Source organism: Ahaetulla prasina, chromosome 5 (genome assembly GCF_028640845.1).
Source record: "Ahaetulla prasina isolate Xishuangbanna chromosome 5, ASM2864084v1, whole genome shotgun sequence".
In the NCBI taxonomy this organism is placed as follows: domain Eukaryota; kingdom Metazoa; phylum Chordata; class Lepidosauria; order Squamata; family Colubridae; genus Ahaetulla; species Ahaetulla prasina.
This window is the reverse complement of record NC_080543.1, coordinates 44,668,683-44,686,611: the sequence shown is the minus strand read 5'-3', so window position 1 is coordinate 44,686,611 and position 17,929 is coordinate 44,668,683. Positions and strand designations below refer to the sequence as shown.

General features: G+C 32.8%; 1 protein-coding gene across 3 annotated transcripts in view; it reads left to right on the top strand.

Moving 5' to 3' along the window:
- Nucleotides 1–17,929, top strand: part of CADM2 (cell adhesion molecule 2) — a 431,434-nt gene that overhangs the window by 289,073 nt on the left and 124,432 nt on the right. For all 3 annotated transcript variants that reach the window (XM_058185211.1, XM_058185212.1, XM_058185210.1), the window contains one exon: nucleotides 10,200–10,352. In XM_058185211.1, coding sequence (XP_058041194.1) covers nucleotides 10,200–10,352 — 153 coding nt within the window. The remainder of the gene's footprint in view (nucleotides 1–10,199; nucleotides 10,353–17,929) is intronic.

The window sequence follows — 17,929 nt, the reverse complement described above, 5'->3', positions numbered from 1 at the left end:
AGATAAAGAAAACAAATTTTTAAAAAAAAAAGAAAATAGAACCACTTCAACCTGCTCTACATAGGGTTATCCTTGAAGACCATCCCTAGGCTGAATGCAGGGACTGAAGTAGTTACGGGTATTTCTTATTATACCCATGTAACATCTCTACACAGCAAAGCTGTACTGTCTCCTATTAGGCAATTAGATGAAATCAAGGTGCAAATTATCACCTATAGATACCTATAGGCATAGGATCAAGTTACCACATTCTCCTAAGAATATTGATTCATCACACATGCTGATAGGAAGAACATATTCTTATGTGTGTTTGTGTGTGTGTGTGTGTGTGTGTGTGTATATATATGTATGTATGTATGTATGTATGTATGTATGTATGTATGTATGTTCGGTTCTGCAACTCAACAAGAAAGACACAGACTTCAGAGGATAATTAGAACTGCAGAAAAAAGCAATTGCTACCAACCTGTCTTCCATTGAGGACCTGTATACTGCACGAATCAAGAAGAGGGCCGTGAAAATATTTACAGATCCCTCACATCCAGAACATAAACTGTTTCATCTCCTACCCTCAAAACAATGCTATAGAGCACTGCACACCAGAACAACTAGACACAAGAACAGTTTTTTCCCGAAGGCCATCACTCTGCTAAACAAATAATTCCCTCAACACTGTCAAACTATTTACTAAATCTGCACTACTATTAATCTTCTCTCTCTCTTTTTTTTTTTATTCAAAAAGTTTTACAAAAAAAAAAATCCCCCCCTTTCCCCCCAACCCCCTTCCCTTCACTAATACCCTCCCCCCTCCCCCCTGACTTCCCGGAACAAGCACAAGGTATAGTTAAAAATAAAACAAACATATGCTAAAAAAAAATTTCCCCAAAACTATTATACCAATTTTTCCTCTCTAGCTCTGACTTCCTCCTAACATAACCAAAATCCTTCCAAAAAAAAATATTAACAATTAACAGTAATAAAATATATAAATCAATAGAACAAATTAATCCTAAAGTATTTAAAACCAGCTAAAACATAAAATCCAATCCAATTCAGAGAATATCTCCGCTTCTATAACCATATAATTTTCCCTATTAATCTTCTCATAGTTCCCATCACCAATCTCTTTCCACTTATGACTGTATGACTGTAACTTTGTTGCTGGCAATACTTATGATTTATATTGATATATTGACCATCAATTGTGTTGTAAATGTTGTACCTTGATGAACGTATCTTTTCTTTTATATACATTGAGAGCATATGCACCAAGACAAATTCCTTGTGTGTCCAATCACACTTGGCCAATAAAAAATTCTATTCTATTCTATTCTATATTAAATTCTTCAGGTCCCTTCCTTGAAACAATGTCATATTGTGAGACCCAGAAAGTTTGAGCTACCCTTTGGAATTATCTCTATCCTGACATGCATCAGGCTTTGATCCTGCATGTCTTTAGGAAGTAATTAAGATGTGGCTCTTCACCAGGACTTCAGGAAGGGACCCAAAGGACCTGACTGTGACCTCCTTAGGGGAACATGTAGAATGTGCAGATATTCTTAGGAGAATGTGGTAACATGATCCTATGTCATGTAGGTGATAATTTAGCCCCATGAATTGCATTCAGATGCCTACTTGGAAACTACATTTTATATAGTAGAGATGTGTGGGTGTCCCCATTCTTAGAAGTTACAATAGATTTCTCCATATTTACCATTTATTCTTTAGTTAATTTTAATGATATGTTTGATTTGCATTGTTTGTTTGACTTTTTGTTTTTTCCCTATGCCGCATTGTTTAAGTTGAATTGAATCATGTTCACTGAGTTGAGCAACCATATATAGTGCACTCAGAAAGTATTCAGACCCCCTTCATTTTTGTTAATTTTTTTATGCTGTAGACTGATTCTACAGTTGTTCAAATTCATTCCTTTTTTTCCTCATTAGTCATTTTTTCTCAAACATAATGATAAAATGATAACAGACGTTTAGAGTCCTACTCAGAAAGGTGGTTGAAGAGTCTGTAAATTTATTAAAAAGAAAAAGTGAAATATCACATTGGCATAAGTATTCAGACGCTCAACTCAGTACTTGGTTGAAGCACCTTTGGCAGCAATTACAGCCTTAAGACTTTTTGGATATGACACAATAAGCGTTGGACACCTGGATTAGGGAATCACGCTGCAGCATAACAAAATTGACAAAATTGAATAGTTTCTGAATGCACTGTAAATATTTTAACTAGCTAACTAAATAATTTCCAGCCTCTTGCTGGATGCATAGTCTTCTGAATAATGAATTAGTTGATGCACTTGTGCATATGCATTCCCTTCTTATTCTGCCTATGCATATATGCATATTGGAAAACATATGGTATGTGTGTGAGTGTGTATATATTCACAAAAAACATACATATGCATTGTTCTTTCTATATGATCATGAGGAAATAAGTTTAGAGTTTCCACCCTTTTGTATTTCCTATAGGATATGTGTTTTTCCTATCTCAAAACGTATTTTCTCTTTCACTTACCTGTACTAATTTCCCACTTCTCCTTCAATAAATGCTTTGCAATGTACAGACAATAGAAGTCATCTTGATGAGGTACAATAGTGCTGTTTTGCTTCTGAGCACTTTCAACATGTCCTGTAATAGGACGGCATTTCTAATTGTACGTAGAATATGCAGAGTAAATTATAACAGCTACTAAATGCACAGAAGGTGATACTTGAAACAACCTGAAGCAGAGTAATAAAGGATCTTTTATTTACAATTAGGACAAGGCTGAGTGCTGTCCTAATCATAAAGTAATTTTATTTGGCTTCATTTGTAAAGTATGACAATCCTTTAAACTTTTCCACAGTTGTAACATATGCTGTATAATTTTATAAAAGCATAGTTTTGTTTCATTTTTTGTTGTGATTCTATGAAGCCCAGATACTTTTTAATAAAGAATGGTTTGTGAATATTTTTTAACAGCCTTTGAAAATGACAATGGTTTTTGAAGGGGTTGATAAGTTCATTGAGGACATGTCTGGCAAAACAAGATTTTAGAGATAATATACAATTATAGTAGGGTAACAATTAGAAGAGCTTGCAAGGATTGGGGACCAAATGGCATTTTGGTTTGATTCAATATGCCTAATAATATAGGATTCCAATATTTTCATGTTTTCTTGTTGACATATAGTCAAGAAATATAGATGGTGACCATTATTCTTGTAATTGTGAAGTATAAAATGATTATTTAACATCCATTTACCTAGAAAATAGAGACCTGATAGCCTAACAAATTATTCTATACTAAGGTATAACTTTCACAAATAATCCATGACTATATCCATTTATGTTTATTCTGGATTAAGGTTAGTTTAGGATACTGTTGATTTTGTTTATTGAGAGTCAGGTTGTAATCCAAACTACATAAGCAAAGTTCACTGTATTATCTTTCTCAATGCTACAGTGTCACACTTCTCAAGGAACCAAAGAACAGAAATTAAAGTGTATTATTCTTGTAATAATAAACCCTGATTATTATTTTATGCAGATCACTGATATTTAATAGGAGAAAAAATATTTGGAGTACATAGAACAATGCTAAATTGTTTTTTCTTTTATGATGCTCTGAATGTTTGTGAGGTCTTAGCTTGTTTTATTACTGAAAATCATTCCTATTTTTTCCTTAACTTTGTCAATAATCAGTTTTTATTACATACAGTTCCAGGAACTACAATTTCTAAAATGACTTCCAGAAATAATGAAGTCTTTAAAACTTATGAGCGACATCTTAGACATCAAGTAAACAGAGTATTTGCTATATTAAAATGACAATGATCAAATATTTAGGCAATCAATTGTGCTGTAAATCCTCACTATGAGGCATATTGGCTTTCATACTCCTTTATCTTCAGCTGCACTAAATGGAACAGTTGTAATCAAAGCTATTAGTAGTACAGTACAATTTCTGTAGGATTACAAATTGAATTAAAATGTATATTTCACAATATATTCATTATGGTTAAAAAATACCAAAATGTTCATTCTGTTCCTAACTATTAGAATGATTTTAAAATCCAGCTACAGTTCTAAGGGCAACAGAGGATTGCAAACTATTTAATTTATTATAAGGATTCTTTTGTTATGGAAATAACATCAAGAATCTGCATGATGATGATTACTACAAATAACTGGACATCCTTTAAGCTGACATCAAGTACCCTGAAGACAAGAAAAAGGTTAGACATGAATACATCAAGAGCATGAAGGAAATCATAAAGTCCAAACTAAATAAAAGAAACACCAACAGGGCAATTAAAATCCTGGGCAAGTCCAGTCATTATTTACACCACTGGAATAGTGGACTGGCCTCAAGCAACCAAATGGAAAGAATTGAGGAAGCATAAGAAAAAAAAACCTTACTTCCTTTCAAAACCGTATGACACCCATTTCACATCTTAAATTATGAAACCTCCTCCTAGAATAGGCCCTGTTCTACTCACTAATGATGATGATGATAATGTGATGTTGTTATCCATTCAACCATGTCCAACTCTTGGCAATTCTATAGGCCAGGTCTCTCCACATCTTTTTTGCATTACTTTGATTCATTCTTGACACATTAGTAATAGAATTTGCACAAACATGAATGAAATGTGTCAAAAGCTGATCTCAGTTTAAAATTAAGACCATTTTCTCCAAGTTGACGTCCTGCATGTAAGAAAAAGAATGGAATTAGAAACTATGAAACTTGTACTTAATACAAAGTTAGCGAGGTAGAGAAAATATTTGGTTGCAAATACAATTTAATTTTTTCCCCACAAAATATATTATTGTCATATAATCCCAGTTAAAATAAATGAAGTATATTCCTTTTAGTAAAGTGTACATCTTAAAATAATTTTAAATTATTAAAATTATTAAATATTGTATTGATTCAAATTTGAGGAAACTGTTTTTAAAACTTTTGCAGATTTTTTTAAATAAAATGTTTTACTTCAAAGTGCTTTTTCATAGTTTATTTGGATCAAGCATTTGTGATTGGATCAATTTGATCTCCCTGTTTCTGCAGTTCTGCAATGGAAGTGTGGCCCCCTCACTCAAAAATCTCTATTAATAGAAAACTGACATTGTGATTTCTTAATGTGCTTGAGGATCCTATCCTAGTAAACCTGTAAGGGATTATTTTGTTTTAAAGAATTTTAAAAGAATTTTCCATAAACTTCAATACAGCATCTTATATTACAGCTTACTACAAATGCTTCTTGTATGTTGACCCAAATAATATTTAAAGGACAACGACAGTTTTTGCAGCTGGAAATACAACTCAGTAATTGGCATGTTACTAACAATCCACAGATTGGTCATATGATTATTGATTATTTGTTAAGCGTGCGTAAGTTATTGACTCTGTCCACAAAATTTAGACATTATCAAAATAAAAATTGTCAGTTTTTGAGCTTGGTGGCTGGATAAAAGTAACTCTGGAAAGGAAAATCAATAGTTGTCTGCTTGTTTTGTTTTGTTTTGTTTTTAAAGGAAACACAATATTTTTGAGCAACATGCATTTGCTTTCTTCATTACTAGTAACATATACCTGAGACTGTTATAGAACTAAACTAAAATAATGTATTCTAAACTCCTTTTACTTAGGACCAGGACGGGTATCTTCTACTTAGGACCAGGATTGATACAGAAGCATTTGGCTTGGGTCTTTAAGTTAAAAGAAGCTTCAGTTTTAGACATTTGTGGGGGGAGGGGTGTTTTCAAATTATGTTCCTTTTATTTTTTGGTATCACTTTATTGATTTCTTTCAGAGAAGCTTGGTTTTATTTTCATGCGTCATCATACCAAAAACTGGAAGAGATATGAAATCTTTAAAATAATCGGTGCTGACACCATGCATGATTTATTTACAGCCTTTCAATAATTTTAATTCATTTCTAAAAATACAAATTCATACAGCAAGGAGAACTAATGCATTTAGCACAATTCCAGTATTCCAAAAGAACATTGTTGAGTGTGGGTTACTTCTCTGCATCTGCCTAATACATACATACATACATACATACATACATACATACATACATACATACACACACATACACACACACATATACATACACACACATACACATACACACATATCTGAAACCTGACTACTTCATACGTTTTCATGTCATTCCATTTCAGCATCTTTTACAGATTCAGCACTTAATCTCACCTATGCAAAAAGGCATTAGTCAATTAAATTGTGTGGTGCCCTTGGGCATAAAGCAAATATTCTCATTTCACAGCCAGGGAATTTTCCTTCTGGAGTTGAACATTTTCAGAAGGGGAGGGGAAGGATAACTGAATGTCTGACAGTGACTCATATTTCAAGCAGGACTGTGTCTCTTGCTGCCTTTATTTCTAATTAAATGGAGTTTTGCCTGGAGATAGGATTTAAAATACCACTAAAAAAGTCATATGATTTTGATAGTTTGCAGTTCTCAGTTATATGCTATTTTAGTAAACACAGCTTTAAAAATATGTTCTGTATAATGTTTGAGATGATCTCACATCTCTTCAAGATGAAGGTTAGTAAATATAATGACAATCATACAATCTAATTACTTGCTGACATCACAATTTGAATGTGTGTGTGTGTGTGTGTGTGTGTGTGTGTGTGTGTGTGTGTGTGTGTGTACACGAATATACAGTATACACACACGTAGTATAAATATTATATATGGAACTATACTGTATATAGACCTCCATATTCACTGGAAATTATTCAGTACATGGATCCAAATTCTGGCAACTGACCAAATTTGGTTTCTGCTGTTCTTAATGTCCATGAATAAAATTGGCTTCTAAATTGTGTAAGACAAAATTCAGCAACTAAAATAAATTAACTCTTGTTCCATACAGGTAATCATTTATGTTAACAAATATTTTAACAATATTTTTGTAAGTAATGTAGATTTCTACCTTACTACATATATAAATTTATTCTGAGAAATCCAACTTTATAACTTGCAACACATATAAAACTTTTATTTTATAAAAATGCTTCTAGTATTTCATTTTTGAAAGTATTGTATGTAATGGTTTATTTAACCTAGCTGAGTGTGTTTCAGTGACTGTCTGACTAAACCAAAGCTGACACATGATACAAAATTAAATATGTCATCTATCTACAGATTAAAATGCATACATTTTATTATATAGCTTAAATGCCAATCTATTTTCACCTTCAATTTCTTCATGGAAAATGCATGTCAAAAAAATATTACAAAGTACTGACTAGAAGGATATCTATTTTTTTCTTATTTTGAATTTGTAAACAACTGCACATAAGTAACTCATTGACATTTAAATTTATGGAAAGTGGTGGGCTTAACTTTGTGCCATATTAAGGTTGTCAAATTTTGTTCATTCAGGAATTCACTGAAACATTGTTTGACCAGGGAAACCAACAACTATATGGATATTTTTTTTTCAGTGCACATTTATTCTGATCCACTCACCCACCCATTTATTTATTTATTTGATTTAAAAGGCTGCCCAACTCTGTAAGGCTCTTGACTCAAAAGTATATGAAACTTTATGAAGGTAGTATCACAAATAAATTATATGATTATATTTTAACTTAGTCTTAGTGCATTAATGGCAAAAACAGTTTGTTTATTCAACTTCTATGTCCATTCACCAAAGCAATTCTTTATAAGTCAAGGAAACTAAAAGAAAAGGATTATTATAGCAAATTTGTCATAATGCAATATTAGCACTGTGTTGCTCAGACACCGCTATTGTTAATAAAATGTGATTATTGCAGGATTTTTAAAAATCAATAAAGTTGCCTCTAAAAGTTGTTGAAAAAGGAAAGCAAAGTTAGGATTGGAAAAGCCAATAATAAATAACAAAACCCTGAAACCATCAATATCCTTTTTCAAACATAAGTGCACACTGTGTGCCTGAGACCATGCCCGTGTCTGCCTCCTGTCAATCACACACATTCTTTTATTAGTCTAAGATAGAAAATAAACAACAAGACTGACAGCTTTGTGTCCTTTGGCATTTTTATGTCACCACCATAAAAAGAAGAGGGTATTATGTCATCAGTCAAGTCTGTCAAGTTTGCTTTGGGATGCTGTATGTCTTTAAAGATTTTGTCTATCTGCCTATCCACCTTCTAATTTACTTACCTATCTTCAAGCTACTTATTATATATTGTTAATTCCAGATAGTTACTGCAAATATTAATTTTCTAAAATTGTTTTAGATAAGGTGTACATAATCCAAACCTACATTGGCTGGCAAGAGTGATTTGCAATGAATTCATTAGATTATTAATAAACTTTCCAGTATGCACACAAGTACATCTCCCCCCGCCCTATATCTAAAAAAACCTGCTGAGATGAAAAATATCCAAGATAATTGAGAATGTGTTTGGGGGTTTTTTTTATTGAATGGTACTGTTATTATTGAATGGTACTTTTGTCATGGAAACAATAAATTTCTCAAATTATAGTTCTATAATTCTGTTATGTACACATGATTAAAAACTAAACATTCTTTTTTAAAACTTTAAATCTCTACCTTTGATTCAAGATATTAAGTGATCACAGTGTTGCTAGTGCTCTGCATAAATACATACCTCATTGGGTGTTTTGTTGGTGTTAGGTTATTTCAATTGTAATATTACTATCTGGACCTATTTCCATTTTCTGAAATGTTGTGCCTGGTTTTGGTGGATTTATTTACTGTATTATTCTGATCAAAATAGTTTTTCTCTTTTAAATTTGATGAAACACAACCAAAGGTTGCAGCTTAAATAAAATGATGCTTTTTTTCATAGAGATTGTTAAGCAACTATACCTACAATAACAAAATTATATCAACTGCCTATGTATTCCTAGTAAAAACTCATTTCTTTTCTTGTGTCTCTTCATTCTAAGTTATTACTTGCCGTAGAAAAAATAGTTCATCCTAAATATCTAAAAAGTTTAAATCATGGCAACCCTATTATTTCTAAAAGGAGAAAAAATGGCTCAGTAACGGCTCAAAAATATGGCCAGATGCTGATTGCAGAACACATAATAAACTGTTCGTGTGCAGTTAAACTAAATAAGAAATTGATTCAATTTCCATATGAATGTCATAATAAATGGACTACTTAAAAAAAATGTAAGGGTGTCCACGGAAAACTTGACCCACAAGAATTGTAGAATGAACTTAAACAGAAAAAAAATGAATGTGAAAAGTAACTGTGAAAGTTGAAGAAACTCATAACAAAGCAAACTGAACTGTGGAATTTTAAGAACAAGAGGGAAGCCAAAGCCAAGAAAAACATAAGTATCAGAAAGGAACTTAACAAAGAGTTTCAGAGAGCTGCTAAAATGGCCAAGAGGAAATATATATATTTCCTATATATTAAATATATATATATATTTAAATATATATATATATATATATATATATATATATATATATATATATATATATATATATTAAATATATATATATTCTGAAGTTTTTGTGGGTGTTTGTATGTAGGTCTTTGGTTATTCGGGTTTTCTCCCGCATAAAATTGGCAGTGTCTTGGCGACATTTCGACGAAATCCCATTCGTCATCTTCAGGCTGGGTGTTTACAGCTTCGTGCTTCTACGAGAAATGTGTGATCGCAGCTGTTTCTTCTTTTTAACTGCTAGTGGGGGTTTGAACTGATTGGTTGGGAGCTTGGCTGTGTTCTGATTGGGTGGAGGTGTATTCTAAACATTAGCTTTGTATTTTATATCTCTCTTGACAATGACTATGCTTTGTTTGATTTTAACAATGTATTGCCTTGCAAAAAGAGTATTTACAAAACTAAAACTTTTTTTCTTTTTCTTTCCACCTTTGTTTTAGAACAAGGGTGTCAAATTCACAGCCCACAGTCCAGATGTATCACACACAGGCCATGCCCCTGCAGCTCTATGAAGGGAAAAAATGTCACGAAATGTCACATGACAGCATGAGGCCATGAGTTTGACACCCGTCTTTTAGAACATTAATGCATTTTTCAAACTGTCTTTTAAAAAACATTGTGTACATGAACAGTACACTTTATCTGTTAACATTTTTTTATACTGCACATAGGCTAGTCTTCTAGCTCCAAATTAAAACTGTTGATTTTTAATAAATACATATATATATTTCTATTTTGTTTGTTTGTTTACAGCCTTGAGGGACAATAGGATTGAACTGCTTCGAGCTTCATGGCATGAATTGACCATTAGAGTCACCGATGTTTCATTGTCAGATGAAGGGCAATATACCTGTTCTTTATTTACTATGCCTGTCAAGACATCCAAGGCTTTTCTCACTGTTCTAGGTAAGCATGTCATACTGAAAATAATGTAAGTTGGAAGAGAATATTCAGTGTTACTAACTACTAAATAGCTGAGATCAGTATAGCACTCAGTCCCAAGGAAAAAAAAACTTGTTTACCCTTTGACCTATACAGTTTCTTCTCCCCTTTCATCTTTAGTTCCAGTCATGACTAGAGTGGAAATTGTCTCTTTTGTTCTAGTTCAAGTTAGTTTAATTGTTAGTTCAATTTATCGCCTGATAAGCAAACTGTGATTAAAGGGGATAAAATACAGCACATCAATTTCATAAAATGTGGTTCAAAGTTGGCTTGTTTCCACTCTTCCTAATTGAAATTAATTACAATTCATTTAGGCTAAACTTGGTAAGTTATGGTTTCTAAAAACCATAAACTGAATCGTTCAAACTATTCAAGTGTGAAAAGTCAAAAGTAAAGACAGGGTGTATAAGATGAGGGGAAAGAGGAAGTATTGTGCTAAAATACATACCAAATACAAATGGTAATATTTTGGGCATGTAACAGGCAGTGTTGAATGGAAGCTAATAAATAAATAAATAAGGAAGTTACATCCCAATTTACATTTATATTAGCTCTATGTATCAGAATGCATTATGTCCATTATTGACTTTTTGTTGTGTTAAATAATAGTTTTATGAGTGCTGCATATACTTTCCTGGTTACAAGACAATATAGAAAGTAAATTTCTACATTTTGTAGGCATGAAGAAAAACTCTGCTCACAAAACACGAATGATGGGATTTTGAAGAAATTTCACACATAGGGCAAAAACTGAACTAAATTTAAAAGACTGAGTTTTCTTTTATTACTATAAAATATTTTTATTGTTGTTGTTGTTGTTGTTGTTATTCTATTAGCACAGTACATAGCATAATGTAAATACTTTCCCCAAAATAAACTATAATGTTGGTATTAATTGAAATTTTAAATATTGGACTAAAGTGAAAAATACTTTGACCTAATAGTTAAAAGGAAACATTCTAACTGACTGTTACCACTCCATAAGAGTTCTGGCAGTAATATGAAAGAGCATATTAACTCCATAAGTATCTCAGCAATGTTCTAAGACATAAGAATATATAGATTATATCTAAAGAAAAATATATACTGCATAGGAAAACAAACTATTTACATTAATTGACTGATAAGAATTATGTATACTAGAACTATCATATATAACTATTGCATACTTATTTAATTTAATAATTAATTACATTCTACCAAAAAATCACTTATTAATAGAAATAAGCACAACAATGTAACAAACCTAATATTAATTGTAAGATTATATTATGAGAAACTGAACAAAATAGAACTTGACAGATGTGCTCACTTCTAAATGTTCGTCAAAGCCGTGGTACATTATACAACACAAAGAAGCAAGAGTTATTTTTAGCTATATGCACAATTTCTAAAAAGCTTTTTTTCCCCCAGAAGGCAGTAGGATTCATTGGTGCATGAATCAAATGGTGAAAGAACATATTGAATATTTCTATGGGAATGGTTGATTCTTTAAATATTCTGCTGTTTTTTACAAAACTTATGCAGTTATTAAAAAGCAAGTAATAATATTGTTGTATTTGAGAGATAAATCTCAAATATGAATCTCAGATCAAGAATGTCTATTTATTGTTGTTCATCCCAAATACTATATATTAGGATGTCAAAGAAAAGAATGCCATCTTAAGGAAGGATAGATTTTATGGATCCTTTTCCTATCTAGATTTCTGATCCTTATCATTTTTTTTCTATTTTTCTCTTTTTTTTAAATGTTTGGTTTGTAAGCCACTTGAAGTCTCTTTGACTGCAACAGTATGAGAAATTACTTTTGGTCACAGAGCCAGTCAAATTTTTATTATTTATTTATTTATTTGTCAAACACAATGATATATATAAGTATAAGCATGAAATAATCATACGAATTGGATACAACCAAAGGGAACATTAGGACAGGAATGGTAGGCATGCTGGTGCTCTTATGCACGTCCCTTACAGACCTCTTAGGTGAGGAATGGGGTGAGGTCAACAGTAGATAGTCTTTGGTTAAAGCTTTGGGGATTTTGGGAAGAGACCACGGAGTCAGGTAGTACATTCCAGGCATTAACAACTCTGTTACTGAAGTCATATTTTCTACAATCAAGATTGGAGTGGTTCACATTAAGTTTAAATCTATTGTGTGCTCGTGTATTGTTGCAATTGAAGCTGAAGTAGTCTTCGACAGGAAGGACATTGTAGCAGATGATTTTATGAGTTATACTCAGGTCATGCTGAAGGCGGCGGAATTCTAAATGAAGTGTGTTCTAAATGAACACACTTCATTTAGAACTTCATTTAGAACTTATTTATTTATTTATTTATAAATTTATAAATTCATTTATAAATTTATAAATTCATTTATAAATTCATTTAGAATGGAGTTCTAAATGAGTTCTAAATGAAGTGTGGGTTTCAGACAGACGAGCTGTAATCGAGAATTGGTCTAGCAAATGTTTTGTATGCTCTGGTTAGTAGTGTAATCTTTCTGGAGAAGAAGCTACGCAAGATTAGGTTTACAACTCTTAAAGCCTTTTTGACGTTGTAGTTGCAGTGGGCTTTGGCGCTTAGGTCATTTGATATGAAAAATATTTAAACTGGATTTGTCATTTTGTTCACCTATTGAGTACTGTACTTCCCAAGGTTCTGGAATAAGCAGATGTTGTTGTTTGATTGCATTAAAGGTATCATTTCAGGATACCTGTTCCAAATAAACCTACCTTTTACAATTTACTAATGACAATTTTGTCAGTGCTGACAGTGTACATTGGTGCTCCAGTTGTTTTGGTATTTAACCCAAGAAGCCTATTACTATATATGTTTCCTTTTGCCCGAGTCATTCTATTTGCAGATCTTCGTATTTTGTGCATTTCTCCAGTTCTTTTGCTTCTATTCTGCTGTCTCCTGGTACTCCAGGTATTCTTTGCCTTTCTTATCAACAATAGTTAAGTCTGAGTTGTTACGTTCAAATACTTTTCTGCTTTAATTCTGAAGCTCCAGAATTACAAAATATTCACTTTCTATTGTTTTTTTCAATTTTGTGTTCCCCACAGTTCTTGAAGCAAATAGTATTTGTTGCAGATTTGCCAACATACCATTGTTGCTACTTTGCTGTTTTTGTAGTCGGTATGTGCAATCTTCTTGCAGCTGTCAACTAGGTGTTCCACTGTTTCTTCAACTTCTTTGCAGAGATGGCATTTGCTGTTGGTTGTTGTCTTCTCAAGTCTGGCGTTATATGCATTTATTCTTAAGGTTTGCTTTTCTGAAGTCAGAATTAGTCCCTCTACCTTTTTCTCTTAGCCTTTGCCAGGTCTAATTTTTGTATGCTTTGTCTGCTAGTAGTGTTTTTATGTATTGGCCATGATTTTTTTCTATTTTTCATTTCTCTTTGGTATTCAGTAAGCTTTCATGATGTACTAACTTCAACCAATCTTCCTCACTGTCCTTCAGATATTACCCTTTTTAATTATTTAATTGTCTTGTGTACTTACAACATTCCATGCCTTCCTATGCTTCTTCATAGGGTCTGTTAACATCAGTGAATGGGTGAAGGGCTTTTAGTTCTGTTTGAGTCCAGTCTGCTATTCCAGCTGTATATCTAATAATTGAATTTTCCCTGTTAATTGCTTTTATGGTATTTCTATCATTGTAATTGAATGTTGAGAAAGTTTTCATCTCTCATGATGTACAGTATTCACTACTAACCTTCTTCTTGACTTCAGCATGCTTGAACGTATCTTTTCTTTTATGTACACTGAGAGCATATGCACCAAGGCAAATTCACAATCACTTTTGGCCAATAAAAAATTCTATTCTATTCTATTCTATTGATATTGTCAGCCTGAAGGATTCTCAGTATTTCTTTATACTGACTCTTGAAGTTATTTCTATAGCGCACATTGATTCCACAAGGCACATTGACTTCCATAGGCCACATTGAGTTTTCACTATTTTCCCCTTGTTGATCATAAATGTGGCAGATTTTTCCAATCAGGACTCCATTTTGGTATCTTTCCTGTATATTTAGGCAGTGTTGAACATCTCTCTTCCTCTTCCTCCTCGTTCTCCTCTTCCTTTCCCTCCATGATTTTTCCCCCTACCCTTTCCCTTATCACATAAAATATCAAACTTTTCTTAGGGACTACTTATCTAGGTATCGCTTTCTATGTATGTACTTTTGTGTATGTGTCTATGCACCTATGCACATACTTCTCCAGAATGAGAGTGATACCTTTATATAGAATAGAAAATAAACTATAGGGACCTGTCTCTTTGATGTTCATACATTGTCTGTGATTGTGGTACTGGGAAGAATTCTGTACTTGGCAGAACTTTTATGTAAGCTGTTATTGTTCATAAGGATATCTTGTGCTGAGAGGGTCACTAACAAAATCTATCACATTTCCTTACCTTTTCTTATTTGTCCATTTTCCAATTTTCTACTTTTTAAAAAATCTTTCTCTATAGCAAGGTGAGAGTTGAATTTAATAAGGCTGATGTAAAATGTTCTGTGTGCTAGTAATATTAAACTTAATCCACCCAGAGAATTGCTTTTGTGCCTAGGATATGAAATATGTGCCTCTGCTAGTTCCACTGAGACTATTTTACCAGTTTAATGTTAAAACGAAGAAGGAACATCTGAAAACGTTTCTGGGATAAAGATAAAGCAAGTTGGTTTTTAATCTAAATAAGAATTTTTTGCTTTTAAAAATCAGGTTTTTAATTTAGTGTAACATTACATTTCTAGAAAGTGTCTATAAGATTATGAAGGAGCATGTAGCAACTCATTTTATATTTGGTATTGTAACTGTAAATCATCCATGAAGTATTTAAATGGCTTAGAAATGTATGTATTTGAATAATGTCTTAATTTATTTCAGATTATTTATATGTTAATATTAAGTGCAACATTGTTAAGTGCAACATTTGCATGTCTCTCTGATAATATAAAGTGTTGACTCCATCTTTATTATGATTTATTTATGAGTATATTGTGAGTGTCAGGTAATACCCACCCTTTGTCTAATAATAAAAATGCATGTATCTCAGAATTGTAAAAAACATCAACTCATTACCCTAGTTGAAAAGATAAAAAGATTGTAGAAAGTATTCCATTTCTCTCATTAGATTTACAGTATATAATAACATTTAGTGGGCTCTTCGTTGTTTTTGTGTCTTTGAATCAGTGTTGCAGTATTGCAACTGCCTGGACCAATCTGTAGTTATCTTGGCAAAATTTCAAAAGTGATTTACCATTTGCTCCTTCCTAGAGCTGAGGGAGAATGAATGCCCAAGATCACCCAGCTAGCTTTGTGCCTAAGGTTTGAATAGAAGTCATCACCTCCAGTTTCAAACTTGCTACCTTAACCATCTGGCTTAAACACCTGACCTTCATTTAGAATATTTATTCAGAAATATATATTTATTCAGAAATAAATCCCATTGAGTAAACAAGATTTATGCTATGGTAAGCATAATTTTGTACTCAGCTGCATATCTTAATGTTTATTTAAACTTTTAAATAATTTAATTAGTAATTATTGTATAATATCTTGTTTGTAATTGAATTAATATCATAACTTCTAGTGGATTGTATATTACATGTATTATATCTGAAAGAGGCATGACTAGGTTTGTATTTTACACACTAAGGTTTGCCTTGCATGTGTAAATTATTTATGTTCCTTTCAAATCTATCCTATTTAACTTTACATCTATATTAATCATTAAAATCATTTTGTTTTCTGTTTCTTTCCATTTTAGCCCTCCATTTTATGAGCTTCCTCCTGCTATATGTTATGCTTTTCATTATTCACTCCATATAAAACATTTTTCCCTTTCTTTCTCTCTTGATGGAATTGATTTTCATTCTTTTGCTTCACTCTATCCATTTAATTTTTCAACAAGCAATACACTTGCAAAATTGCTGCCAGATTTACTAGAAAAATAAGAAACATGAAAAGAAATAGTCCAGCATAATTAACTAGCAGATTCTAAGCCATGGTTAGGAAACTGTTGAAGCAGATGTCCAACATTATTTGTTATAACAATGCATAACACATAATCTGTCCTATGTTTGAAATGAAAGTCAATAAGCAATAGCTTCACATAATTCAGTATACTTACTTAAGTCTGACCTTTCAGTGGGAGCTGTTGGCCATAATGTGCAACAGCTGGCTTTTGAATATAGAATTGATGATGATAAATGATGAAATATGATGCATGGAGCTGACTGTTGAAAATGAAGAATTCATAAATTCAACTTAATGGAAAAATGGCTGCCTCGTTTAATGAATGATGAATATCTAGACAATTGATTTTCTTTAAATCAAGAACATTAGAAAGTATAATACTAGTATTCTGGAATGAGATAACATCTATATGTCATGCAAAGCAGAAGTTTACAGTCATTTCTACATGTTGAGAGAAATTTCTCTAACAGTTTCCCAGCAGAACTATGAAAAAAAAACTGTTATTCTTTTATATTAGCTTTTTGTCTTCCTCTCTCCTTTGCAAGCTCTTAATTTTGCTTCTTTAACTCAGTACCATTAAAACTAATTTTAATCTTTAATTTGCTTATTTCAAATTCATAGTTATTTGTGTTTATTTATTTTTATTTATTTCTAATTCATATTTTGTATGTATGTATGTATGTATGTAGGTCTTGGCATTTTCGGGTGTCTTTTCCCGTGTAAGGTTGAGAGTATTTTGGCGACATTTCAACGAGGTCTCACTCATCTCTATAAAATTCTTTATAGAGAGATGGCAGCTCCAACCACTCTTTGCTCGAGAAGCACGAAGCCGAAGACACCAGTCTGAAGATGATGAGTGAGACCTTGTCAAAACGTCGCCAAGATACTCTCAACCTTACATGGGAAAAGACCTGAAAATGCCAAGAACTACATACCCATGAAAACCTATGAACACACACACACACACACACACACACACACACATTTTCTGAGGTTTTCGTGGGTGTTTGTATGTAGGTCTTTGGTTATTTGGGTTTTCTCCCGCGTAAAATTGGAAGTGTCTTGGCAACGTTTCAACGAAGTCTCATTCGTCATCTTCAGGCTTCATGCTTCGTGCTTCTGGGAGCAATGTGTGATTGCAGCTGTTTCTTCCTTTTTAACTGCTAGTGGGGGTTTGAACTGATTGGGTGGGGGCTTGGTTGTGCTCAGATTAATCTGAGTTGCAGGGGGATTTGAGCTGGTGAGCTGCATTGCTGTTGTTTGGCTTCATGTTCGTGGTCGTGCTACATCTTCATACTGGGTGTCAGTCTGCTGCATGTATGGATTGGAGGGGTTTGAAATGGCTAATGTTGCAGCTACGGTCTGGCTTCTGGTCCTTGGTCATGCTTCATGATCAGTGTGGGTTTGGGTCTGCTTTCTGGGTGGATGTGTGGTGGTGACATCCTGTGTGGATCTCGTGAGTGTGAGTCTGGTGTCATTCCTCGTGTTAGGGACTCGTAGACGACACCTTCATAATCTGGCCACAAGGGAAAGAAAAACTTGACAACTTCCTCACAC